The sequence below is a fragment of the Leptonychotes weddellii genome, chromosome 12 (assembly GCF_054177405.1).
Source record: "Leptonychotes weddellii isolate Sample4059 chromosome 12, ASM5417740v2, whole genome shotgun sequence".
In the NCBI taxonomy this organism is placed as follows: domain Eukaryota; kingdom Metazoa; phylum Chordata; class Mammalia; order Carnivora; family Phocidae; genus Leptonychotes; species Leptonychotes weddellii.
Window position 1 is genome coordinate 46,105,411 of NC_138380.1, and position 12,487 is coordinate 46,117,897.

Below are 12,487 nucleotides of genomic sequence, written 5' to 3' on the forward strand. Positions count from 1 at the left end.
TTTTCTGCAGAAAATAATTGGTCCGCCTATCTTTTTCTGCTATACAAAAACAGATGAGTTTGGTTTTGATCCAAAAATTCATTTTAAATTGTAAATGCCATAGGAAGACAATTTATAGAAGAGTCTGTTTTAGATGTGCTGATTGACAAATGAACTGTAAATGCCATTATAGTACATATATTCTGCTAAACAAAATTATACTAAAATAATTAGTAGGTGACCCTTCTTTAGGGGTCTAGCTGTAGACATTTTTTTTTGTTATGCTTTGATGAGCGTACCAATTCTATGTCAAGAACAATGCTGATTTCCCATGCATTCTCGATTTTTAATTTATAAAATACTACACATACTGTATCAAAGGAAACTCTGAACTGTGTATATTTTGCATTTAATTCTGTTTGAAATTCTTCTATAAATAACTTGGACTATCTCTCTAGTGCCTCTGATTCCATTGCCACTAACCACTGGGGAGCTGAAACCACTTTTCCTTAGCAAAAAGTAGCTAAGACTTCCTCCTAGAATTTGTCTTACTTTAGGAGCAGGGAAGATAAGTAGTAGCAGCTGTTGAAAGAGAAACGTGTTACTCAGCATTTTTTTTACCCTCAACATCATCTATTCCTTTTTCTGCTCTTCAGATTTTAAGGAATCTTAACACGGACGAAATGAAGCAAAATAACCCTTTCATCACCTCAGTTGAGACTAAATCTTATGCAAATACTTCCAATACATGAAAAAAAGGAGAGTTGTGCACTGTGTGGCGACATGAAGAGCACCTTATAACAAACGGGAAAGGAATCTGCCAAGGTGAAAATAGTTGTGCTCCAACAGTGGCACTGTACATGCCTTTTTGTCTGACTTTCTGAAGTAAGTTTTATACAGATTTTGTAAGGAGAATCTATTTGTGTAAACACATACACATGTATCACAATGCAGTGGGAAACTCCTTGGAGTCCACAAGAAACTGGACAGTGGTTCCTTTGGGGAGAGAATTTAGAAGTTGGGATAAGAGGTTGGGGGTGGGGGGTTACCCTTCTATTCCTGTTGTAATTTTATACGTATTAACCTCTAAATGAAAAACCACCAACCAAAGCCAAGCCAAGCCAAGCCAAAAAATCCCAAAAGCAACAAAAACTAAAGATCAGCTTCAGGCAGAAAGAAAAGACACCATCCCAGCACATGCCAAAAGTTTGGGTTACATCAAACAGGCCACTAAGGCATCTGGCCCTTTCCACAATTATCAGCCAGTCACCCTGTTGGACTGTGTTTTAAAAATCTGCAATTAAAAAGGATGTAGCCTTATGCTGCTACAGGTGATCCCAGCCCCTCAGTTATTGCCACTCCTTAGCAGACCCCACTGTGATATGGTGGGCAAAGTAGTGCTGGGCATGTTTGAGTGGGCGTCCAAAAGGCTCTTCTAAGTAACTGGTATCCTCATCACTATATACGATTATTAATTGCAAATGTACATTTACATTTATAAACAAGTTCTGGTAGACCAGATACCTAGAAAACAGAAAATAGATTATTTCCCAGAACAACAGAAGTGGAAAGCCACCTTCACTCAGATGTTTCCATGACTACTTGTCTTTCACAAGTGGTACAGGAAGAAACATTTCTATCAGCTAGTGTGCTGTGGCCCTATCAGGGTTCCTCAGGTGTCCATGGAACCTGTGAACATGTTACCTTATATGCCAAAAAGGGACTTTACATGTGTTCTTCAGGTGACAGACCTTGAGATGGAGATTATCCTGGATTATCTGGTAGGGCCCTTAGAAGGCACAAGAGTCAGTGAGAGACTTGGCCAAAGAAAATGCAGCAAAGATGAGGCATAGGAAGGATTCAGTGTTGTTGCTGGCTCTGAGATGGAGGTCAGTTCAAGAACAAGAGTGCAGTCCATGTGACAGCCAGTAAGGAAGCAGGGACCTCAGTTCTACACCAGCATGGAACTGTAATCTGCCAACAGCCTGCAGGAGCCTGGAAGCAGATTCTCTCTCCAGCGGTGAGAGCCAGGGCAGGCCCCGGGAAATGTCTCAATTTCACTTAGGTGAGACCTGTATTGGATTTCCAACCTACAGAACTGAGTTTGTGTTTAAAGCTGTGAAGTTTGTGGTAATTTTTTACTGCAGTGAGAGAAAACGGACAGTGTAAGAAGAAAGTGAACAATCTAAAACCAAATTCTTTGGGAGACATGAGAAGTACACTAGACTAGCAATTTCTGAAATACGAGGCATGAAATCCCAGAAACTTAGCTTGAGAACGAGTTGCAAAGTACCTGTTGTGGACACCGGCTTCCCGCACTCAGCCAGTCACGCCTCCACCTCTTGGCCAGCCTGGTGGGTCCACCTCCCTTTTCCATTGCAGGCCTCAGGGCTGAGCTGTGCCCCAGCAGGTGCTGTCTTTCCCACCTGGGATTTTCCTGCTTGGCTAGCTCGTCCTAGCATCTCATGTCATCTAAGCACAGAGGCCTTTTCTTGATCCTATATTTTAATCTTCCCTGTCTCTGCCATTTTTTTGAGTACGTCACCTTTGAAAGCCACCAAATGGCTTGGGCTGGGATAGAGGAAACAATAGTTAGGGTTTCCTTGTTAAAGAAGAGAAGCAGGTGAAAAATTTATGTATTTATTTTGGTGGGAAAAACTAAATGTTATTACAGGCTTTCTGTAGAGATTATTAGCATTTAAAAGAAATTACCAAAGCTAATCTGATATCCTCTGTATTTTATCATCTCTAAACCTTAGTTCTACCTATAAATGAAACACTACATTTTTGCAGTATTTTTATATGTACAAAAATATTTTACTTGGAATATACAATCTCACATGTTCAACATTTCAATAATGTTTGTTTTGGACAGCATATGGAAATATGTGAAAAGAAAAATTTATAGGGACAGTTTCTGAAAAATCAATACTTAATTGTACTGCAGGAAAATTTTATTTATACAAAGGCAGCAGTAATGTTTCTTTTATACAGGAACTAGTAATACAATTACTTGGAAGGCAGTAGCAATTAAATTTTATTTTTAAACTTTTTCATCAGAGACTTAAGCAGCTTGTTCAGCTTTTATTTTCGGATTGCTGACAAGCATTTTGCCCTCCATTAAAAAAAAGTTCTACAATTATTTCAAAGACTAGAGGTTAAAAAGAGCATGCATTTGTGTTCAAAATAAAGATACACCAAACTGAAATGGAAAAAAAAAAAAAAAAATCCCCAAAGCAAGGTTTTCACATCAAATACTCACCATGGGCTCTAAAGTAACTCAACATGCAGAAAACTACACTTGTTGCCAAACCCTAGTTTGGCATTCTTCTCCAGCAAAACCCTAGATCCCACTTCCTTAAAAATCAATGTTAGCAAAGAAACAGGAGTCCGTTCTTTTTAAATGACGACACATAGCCAAAAGGAATATTTATCTTATACTTAAATTACAGTTGGAGATGAGCTATTCCTCAAATCTGGTTCTGCCTGAAAAGGTGAAGGTATTCCTCATTTGGACCATGTTCATCAGAACAAGCTCTAGGTCTTCAAAGCAATTGCTATACTATTGCCTGCCTCTCTTATTTTGGAATACGATGAAGACCACATATTTCAAGTGCTGATGACTTCTGCTTTAACAGTGGTAATTTATAGCTGAGGAGTTTTGAATGCTCTGCTTTTTTCCACTTCCTCTAAGCTCCTTGGCCACCTTGACCGATATGAAGAAAGACTAATGTCAGGTATGGCCTGTCGTATTTGTGTGTTTCTACCCTCTGCTGTTGCTGAAGTGCAACAAAGACCTCTAGTTCCAACTGTTAAAATAAGACCTTTTGGCTTCTGCTTTGTGGAAGCAACAGTACCTATTCAGTGGGACTCAAGAACGTTTACAAGCACTGAGTCATTTACTCTCCTAAGTACGAAGCAGCATTTATGTTCATTGTAGATGTGTTCATTCAGTTTGTGCTGGGAATTAGGAAAAACTGGTAGGGAAGAAAAGGGAAGGAACGGTCACTTCTGGCTGACTTTGGTGTGTGGAGGAAAGTCAGATTTATCACGGCACTGTATTATCAGCCAGGAGCCGTGAAGCAATTAAAAAGAGAATGCAACTAAGATGTCTTCATGTCCGATTCAAGGTCCACTAATTGGACCTAACAACAGTTCTCCCTATAAAGAAACAGATGCCTTCTAAACTTAATACTATGGGTTAAACAATAGGGCTGCAGTGATAAATTTCAGGCATAAGAACTAAGGTAGGGCAGCTTTAAGGGCCAAAGTTCAGAATTTCTTGGATGTCAGAGTAGTAGATTGCTTAAATTTTATTTGATTTGTGAGTAAGAAGAATTTGTTAAAGGTTTGGACTGAGAGTGGGATTCTAAACTAAAATGGACCTCCTGACCAAGGCCACAAGAGAGAACAGACCTTCCTCAGAGCTGTTTTAAAATTAGAGGGAGGATTCTTGAATGGTGTGTACCATTCATTATACTACCTCTGAAGAGATACATTTTAAATGAACTAAAAGATAAACAACCTCAATATAAGTGAATACATATAATAAATAAAGTAGCCTAATAAGGATTTTCCAGTCTAGCATTCATCACATCAGAGTTACAAATTACTTCTTGTAATTTAAGGTGAAGACAAATATTAAGCTAGCCCTATTTAACGGGTGGAATATTAAAAGTAAAGGGAAATATAAATTTTATCAAAGGTCGCATGGTCAGAATCAGAATTAGGATCTCAGCTAGTAGAAGTACACCATCTCTATTTTTAACAAAAGAGATTATTTTAAAGAAAGTAGTGCAATGTACTACGGAAGTGGTACAAACCATGCTTTAAAATTCTTACCTTAGAAATGAGATATCATTCCTTCACTTTTTAGTGTATTAAAGACTTATTTCTGTTTCTGCACTAAATCATTCCAGGAACACAAAGGTAACATAATGAATTATAGGACATATTAAAAAATGAATAAAACTTGAGGCTAACAAAAATGTAATTTAAAAATAATCTTACCTTAAGGAATTACAGAATTGTTATCTTCTTAAGATATACAATGCATACTCAAAAAATGATGCTGAATTATTAGTTGACTATATTCTTAAAAGTTTGTGAATATTCACTTTTATATATACAATGATCCCATTATTTAGAATACTGAATTTTGCTCAAGAACTTAAATACATTACAGATGTTATTACATGAATTCTCACAGCAAATCCACTGGAACAAGAGGAGGGCAGTTACCATAATCTCTAAGCCTGAACCATATCACAAATTCATTTAAAGTTTAAATAAGTATTTACTAAGAGGCTGCCATCTAGAACTCTGTCCTTTTTGCTTAAAGAAATTAAGTTAATCTTCTGAGCTTAATATTTTTCAGGAAGATTAGTATCTGCCTCAAGGTAAAACTAGAGCCTTAGAAAACAATGTGAAAAAGGTTTCAGAATGTCTAAGAATTTGGGAGTAAACATTTAAGATCACTAGCTATAGTTACATGGATGACCATATTTAGTTTTATTATTCATGTATTTGGGGAGAATTTTACATATTATACATATGGCTGTATATATATTATATATATGGTGACTCAGACACTTATAAAATGACCTATATATGTACATAAAAGTTCAGGATTTCTTTTTCCATATTTAGTATAAAGATTCATTACTACAAAATTATTGGCTCCCTAGCCTGTGATTTTTGGAAAATGGAGTGTTGTTTCAGAAGTCATAAAAGTACAATGTTAAGTAGAGCACTATTTTGACCAATTTTCAAAAATTTTATGGTTAATATTTATCAGTTCAAACTAACTGTACCTAACTCCATGGCTATCCATCTTGAAAATCAACTCCAATCACTGGATTATGACACTTACTGTTTTGTCTAGCAAGAAGTACCAATTTAGTGAATTTTTAAAGCAAAGATCATCTTTTATTGTCATTGGGATAGTATGGTCAAAGCAGTTAGTATCTGGCCATAATCTATAATGCTACACTATTGTATTTTATTGCTAATTTGCATTATTTTCTAAATTTGTGTTAATAACCAATTTGCTCTTTTAAAGAAAACTTGTCCTGATAAGCTACTATAAGCAAATCTACTAGATTCTAGAATCTAGGGTTCAGGCTACTATTGCTGTAGTCATACTGGGTTTATGATAAGATTTCTATTTTAGAAAGCTATGTTCAGCAATTGTATAGTTAAGAATTGGCAGAAGTAAAAGTCCTGATGTATTGGATATTTGATAATATACAGATATCAAACAGAAATTAAGACTGCATAATCAAGACACGGCTGGAATAAAAGTGAAAGTCTACTTGTAGTGCATCACATATATTCCACTAGTTATACTGTTACATGACTTATCCAGGAACATCACCTCTAGGGGTATTTGTACATTTGAAAATAAAAAACATATATATATAATATTTAGTTGTATATAAATTGTCATGCCCTGAAATCTGATTGTGGACACTCTTCTGATCACAAAGAATCCTCGGGTGCATTAATGTATTGGCACAAGTTTCCCAAAGGCATTTGCATGTGCATTTGTATTTTAACTATTACCAATTGTTTAGCATCCCTTTAAACCGTTTTCTCTTCAGTAAAGCTAATTATTTTAGATATTTCCCACAAGAGAAGTTCATACTTCATTGATTACAACAATACTCTCATTGCCTTGGGAGAATCCTGGGGCGTCTGGGACTCCTTGCCCCAGTAGAGCTCTACTGGGTCCTGCAGACTCCGATGGGACTTCAGTTTCAAGTTCAATAACTCTACTGAGATACAGTGACCTTTTCTGAATTTATTCTCTTCAGCTCTGGCATCTAGACTGAGATAAACTAAACAGCATTATTTCATTTTATATTATGGGGGATCTAGTGTATATTAACTAGTCATGAATACCATTTATAATAGAAATAATTCCTTTAAGTATAGACTATTTTCTAAATAATATGCATTTTAAACCACAGGATAAGGCTAAAAATATAGATGATGTAAAAATCATCTCCATTATGTGAAGACAGTTGAAATATTTTGTGGATACACTTCTTGTGCTGCTACGATGATCCCAAAGTTGTTCAAAGAGGCTCTGTGCAGAAGACAGCACATTTCCTGAAAATTTACAGTGTGTTTAAATACTAAATCATAAGACATTATCTCAACACTGCTTTGATTCAGGTTGCTTTGAGGAGCCGAGAATTGGATGCGAATATATGTGGTTTAAAAGTTACCAAAGTTATTAAAAGGGTATGATCCATTTTACCACTAATATCCCTATCCTAGGACAAAGAACATGAATTTGTGTTCTGGATATGAAACTCTAGAATAAAAAAAAATAACTATACATTTCCAATCTTAACAATACAGCCACTTGGCTGTTTCATTGTGAAGAAGATTTAAAGCAATGTGTGCATAACTGCTTATTGCCAGGTATTTTCTCTTCCCTCTAAGCCCTTCTGGCTAGTGTTCCATGTGACAGCTTTGCTGAGGAGAAAAATTAACAGCCAGGTGCCTGATGCCTACCATGGCCAAAGATGACCACAAGCATCTAACCCTGTAGGTGTGAATACTGTCCCTATGAAAAGCTGGCAGCAACATAACATAACTTAGTTAAATGATGAGCTACATCTCTGAATATGTTTGAGGAAGAATTTATACCATCCAAGAATCCTAAAGGAAGATTTTAACTGAGACGAATTTTAAAAATCTGAGTATGTTAATGCCTCTAAAAGAGAGCGGTTTTCCTAATTACTAAACAAAAAAGCGCATTTCCTAACAGAAATGTAAAAAAAAATATAAAACCTCATTTAATATATATTATATAATGTATATGTTATATATAGGTAAGACAGCTGACAGTTATTTCCAAATCTCCTAAGTTGTTCAATGGATTTGGTTCTCAACACAAAAGATTTAAGTATTCTAACAATCACATCACACTTCAGAAAGGATGCTGATTCTTCAGAAAAATCCCCCACTTGCAAACTTAGAGGCATTTTAAAGCATCACAGAAATTTGCAAAGGCATCATACATTTGCTGACCATATCCTAATAAAAAAATGTTGAAAGCAGTAGGTTCATTTTTGTCAAATTTCTACATGTGAAAATAAATCAACTTTATGTGTCATTTTGCTGTGTTATGTGTTACAGGATAAGGCACTCCCTTAGCCTGCATGGCCTTCCTTGCTGTGTACACATTCACTTAGTATCAGCCTGTCATGGCAACAAATGAGAGTGCAAAGTATTGCTCTTCACTTTCCCTCAAGATGGAAAAAAAGGGGAAAAAAACATATCTGCCTAAATTAGAATGGATAGCCATATATCTCTGAAATAACGAAACCATGTAGTGTTGAGCAGACTTCTGATGTCAGAATTGGAAGGTATGGACATTATAGTTCTGTTTCTGTAAGAATTTATATTAGGAAAGAAGGCCAATAACTACTATTTTCTCCTAATAAAGAGTAACTGACCCTTCACTAGTTAAATACTGAACTAAAGGACAGATTTACAAAACTATTTCAAGTATTCATTATCACAGTGAAAATGGGAGACCAATGCAAGAATGAAGGCTTTGAAAATTCCTTTGATGAAAAAGGCAAGGGTACTAAATCAAAACATATACAAAATGCTTCAACGCATTTCTTTATGTGGTATGAATAGAAAGGTTATCCATAAAAAGTTAGAAAAATTAAGATAAATTATATATTAGTACACCTTCCCAACCACATTTTATATAAAAATTCAGAATAGTGTACTGGTATTTCAATCTACACAATAAAAATGCCTGAACTTGGCAGATATCTTCTATCTGTGCATGTATTTTCTCAGTAGAAGGCTTATTTGTTGCAGTTACTTTAAAAAGTTTTATTTCCATTATGAACCTTATTGAATCATCAGTAAACCCAGCTGATTGGGACCCACTGTGGCTCCATTCTCAGCTTCTCTATGGCAGTTTGTAGTTTCTCAAAGGCTTTGTCTAGATTGTCGTTTACGATGATCAAATCAAAATAGTGGTTGTATGCTCTTTGAATCCGTGCACTTTCGTCCACTGTTTTCTTCAAGTCAGAGTCCTGTCAAAGAGTGTTAAAAGGAAATGTTTCTATCATAATGTGTATTTACTTGCTCAAACACTGATTCAAAGTGAACATGAGAAATGAGGGCATTGGGACTTTTATGGTGATTTTGATATTAATGCTCAAAATCTAATCTATATAGTGTTAAAAGAGACATTACCACCTGTTCATATCCTAGTCTTTCCAGCAGTGCTCATGCTTGCTTTATAAGTATTCTGTATCTTGTTTCATTGATCTTAGGATAAGATTCCTAATTAAACAACTGCTGACCATAATCTCAGGGTGAAATCTAAGGTAATAAAACAATTATTGCAGGTTTCCAGCCCAACTATATCATCCTTTTCAAATGATTTTTTTTTTTTTTTTTTAATTTGCATGTATGAATTACATCCTTAGAAAAAGAATCCCAGGATTTTCCCTTCTGGGTGTTTTTGTCTTGCTTCTTCATAGTCCATGATGCCAGCTGAGGTTGTCAGTACAATGAAAGCAAACTGGTGGGACAGGAGCAGATTATTCTGCCATTTTTGTAGATCTCTGAGTTGTACATCAAATCTGAAGCTCATCACTCCACACTTGTTTAACCTGCTTGTGAGGTTCACAACAATTTTCCCAGCTCTGTGATTATCAATGATCTCAAATTCACCAATGTAACCATGCTTCATCATCACAGTTAGAAACTGGTTAATGACTTTGGAGCATGGCATAATAAGAACCTGGCATTTACCTCTCCTTTCAGGAGTGTTAATGCTTTTGAGAGCATCTGCCAAGACATTCATGTGTACCATTTTGGCAGCACAGAAAGACTGTGGAAAGAGCTCAAAAGATTTTTATCTTGTGGGCTCTGAGATAATGGAAACCATTTTGCAGTGCCTATTAAGCTCAAAGCCAAATCTGCTGCCTATCTCTAGGAAAGAGAATATTAGAAATGTATTTTGAAGACTAACTACAGGCTTCCTACCCCCACCAACACATACGCACATAGTTCTTTAGCTAGCATTGTTTATATTTTGTACACTATTTCTAGTCATTTTGGAATGATGTCGGTAATAAATAAGTAATGGGTTCTGCATGAGCAAGTAAAGCTTTTCATTAAATTGCAACTGTTTAGAAATTTCACAGTACTTCTACATGTTCTTCAAATATTTATCGATTTCTATTAAAGTGTCTACTATGTTTCATCATCTGTGGATATAACAATGAATAAGACAGAGTGGGTTCCTACCCTCCAGAGGAGGAGACAGACTAAGGGCAAATAAACACAAAAACTTCCAAGTTGTAATGAGTACTATAAAAGAAACCAACCAGAACAAAGAATTTTGAGAATTCTATTTTAGATAGGGTGATTACAAAGATACCGAGTAAATGACATTTAAACTGAGAACTATAGTGGGGGAAAGAGCATCCCAGGCAGAGGAAACAGCAATGCAAAATCCGGGAGAGAAATGACCCTGATATGTTTTAAGATACTGAAAGTCCAGGATGGATAGAGGGACTGAGGGCAGGGTGATACCTTGACATAAGTATGAGCTAGGTAGTGGAGAACTCACATGCAACAGAAAAACGTCACTGGCTTGTGGTGGAGAAAGAAGAGATGGAAATGACGGCAGACTGGAAATATATTTTGGTGATAAAATCATCACTGGCTGATGGGTTGAATGTGAAAAGTGACGAATGAATGAATGAATGGATGGATGAATAAACCAAAACGTAGATAGAAGCACTTGTAGAAAATGCAGAGTTGGGGAGTAGGAGTAGGGAGAGCACAATTTTTTTGGGGGGGGGGAGGGGAACACAATGTTCTTTGTACATGGTAAGTTTAAGTTGTCTTGGGAGACATCCAAGTGCAGATATAAGCTAAGTAGAGATGGGTTATGCAAGTCGGAGCTCTGAATTCTGGGTTATCTATACATAAACTAGGAATAATCAGTGTAACAATGGTATATATAAGATAATGAGTTTGGTGAAAACACCAAAAGGGAAGTGTAGAGAGAGACATGAGTTCCAAACTAGGCCTGAGGGACACTAATACTTATATTTCAGTTAATATTTTCACTGATCTCTCTATTTGAAACAACTAAAATATCTTTTGTGATAGATGTGCAAACAGCCTCAATTCAACTTGAAAACAATTATTACCTATTACAGTCATTAACAATCTGCTTCCTTTAAGAAAACAGGTTTTTTTTGACAATGACAATCCTGTAACAATAGTGGAGTAGTACATCATTCAGATGGAAAAAAGAATAAAGAATCTCTATATATGGCCCTGGAGAATCTCTAAATATATTGGTAAGTGGAAAATGCAGGCAGGCTACTGAATATAATAGGTTACTTTTTATGTAAGAAATGAGAGAGGGAGGGTACACATATATATTTGCTTATATTTTAAGAAATTGTGAAAATGACGACCTTTGTAGGTGGGAGTGGAGAGGACAGTGAAAAGCTAGATTTTCTTGTTAAGATTTACTTTAGAACTATGAAATGTATAGAATTATACAACAAAATTCAAATAAAAAAGGACAATATCTAAAAATCAAAAGCAAAATGAAACAAACCTGTGTTTCAAGTTGATGGTTTAACCATGCAGAAAGGAAATAGTTCAGTGACTTTAAAATAATACCCAATGGGATACATCTTAGGGACAATTTTTTAAAAGCTTGAAACTTAAAAGTTTTCAATAATCATACTGTTGACAATATCAATATTGATATTGTTACTCAGAAATTATAGAGTGGGTTCTTAGTTTATATATGTAAAGTAAGAAATAATATCATCAGGAATCAAGATTTTCAGCATAAGAAAAAAGACAAATATAGAGTCAAAGAAGTTAAGTAAAATAATGGAAAGTTTAAATTGGAATTATCAAACTGAACAAATGATGTGTGTTTTCTAAAAAAGAAAAATGTATTTCTTATATCTGGCCACCGAAAAGCCTGGAAACAATGAGCAACTAAGTTGAGCACACAACTTTAGCATCTATATTGTCTCTAAATACCATTTCCCACTAAAAGGAACCAGTTTTTTTAGATGGCTGGCTCCAGGTCTGGGTCAAAAAATGCGTAAGAAAACCTGGAACAGCTTATCTAGCTAGGAAGAAAAGAGTCATCAAAGATTACTGGGCTTGTGTTAAAAAAAACTCAGAAGACAAGCTGAATATTCCCTCAAGCTAAACATAGGCCAATTTAAACATCAAAAAGAGTAGTAACTAAGTATACAGAGAGGAAGTATTACAAGAGACTTTAAAACACAGCAATTTGACTGCATATATGCAGTGAGATAAACCTTAAGGACAAAACAAAACAAAAACAAAAACAAAAAAACCACCCACCAAAAAACTAGTTCATGGTAATCACACCCAGTAGTGTTGGTGCACTTATTCTCAGACTGTTGTATGTGTACTGTGGGATAAAGCAAATGAGCAATTATGTGATATT

At 35.6% G+C, this 12,487-nt stretch overlaps 1 protein-coding gene and 1 pseudogene across 6 annotated transcripts in view; both read right to left on the reverse strand.

Moving 5' to 3' along the window:
- Positions 1-2,915: 2,915 nt before the first annotated feature.
- Positions 2,916-12,487, reverse strand: part of PALS2 (protein associated with LIN7 2, MAGUK p55 family member) — a 115,033-nt gene continuing 105,461 nt past the window's right edge. For all 6 annotated transcript variants that reach the window (XM_081800396.1, XM_081800397.1, XM_081800400.1 and 3 more), the window contains one exon: positions 2,916-9,050. In XM_081800396.1, the coding sequence (XP_081656522.1) occupies positions 8,874-9,050 (177 nt within the window). In that variant the 3' untranslated portion in view covers positions 2,916-8,873. The remainder of the gene's footprint in view (positions 9,051-12,487) is intronic.
- LOC145716536 (small ribosomal subunit protein uS8 pseudogene) lies at positions 9,171-11,398 on the reverse strand (annotated as a pseudogene).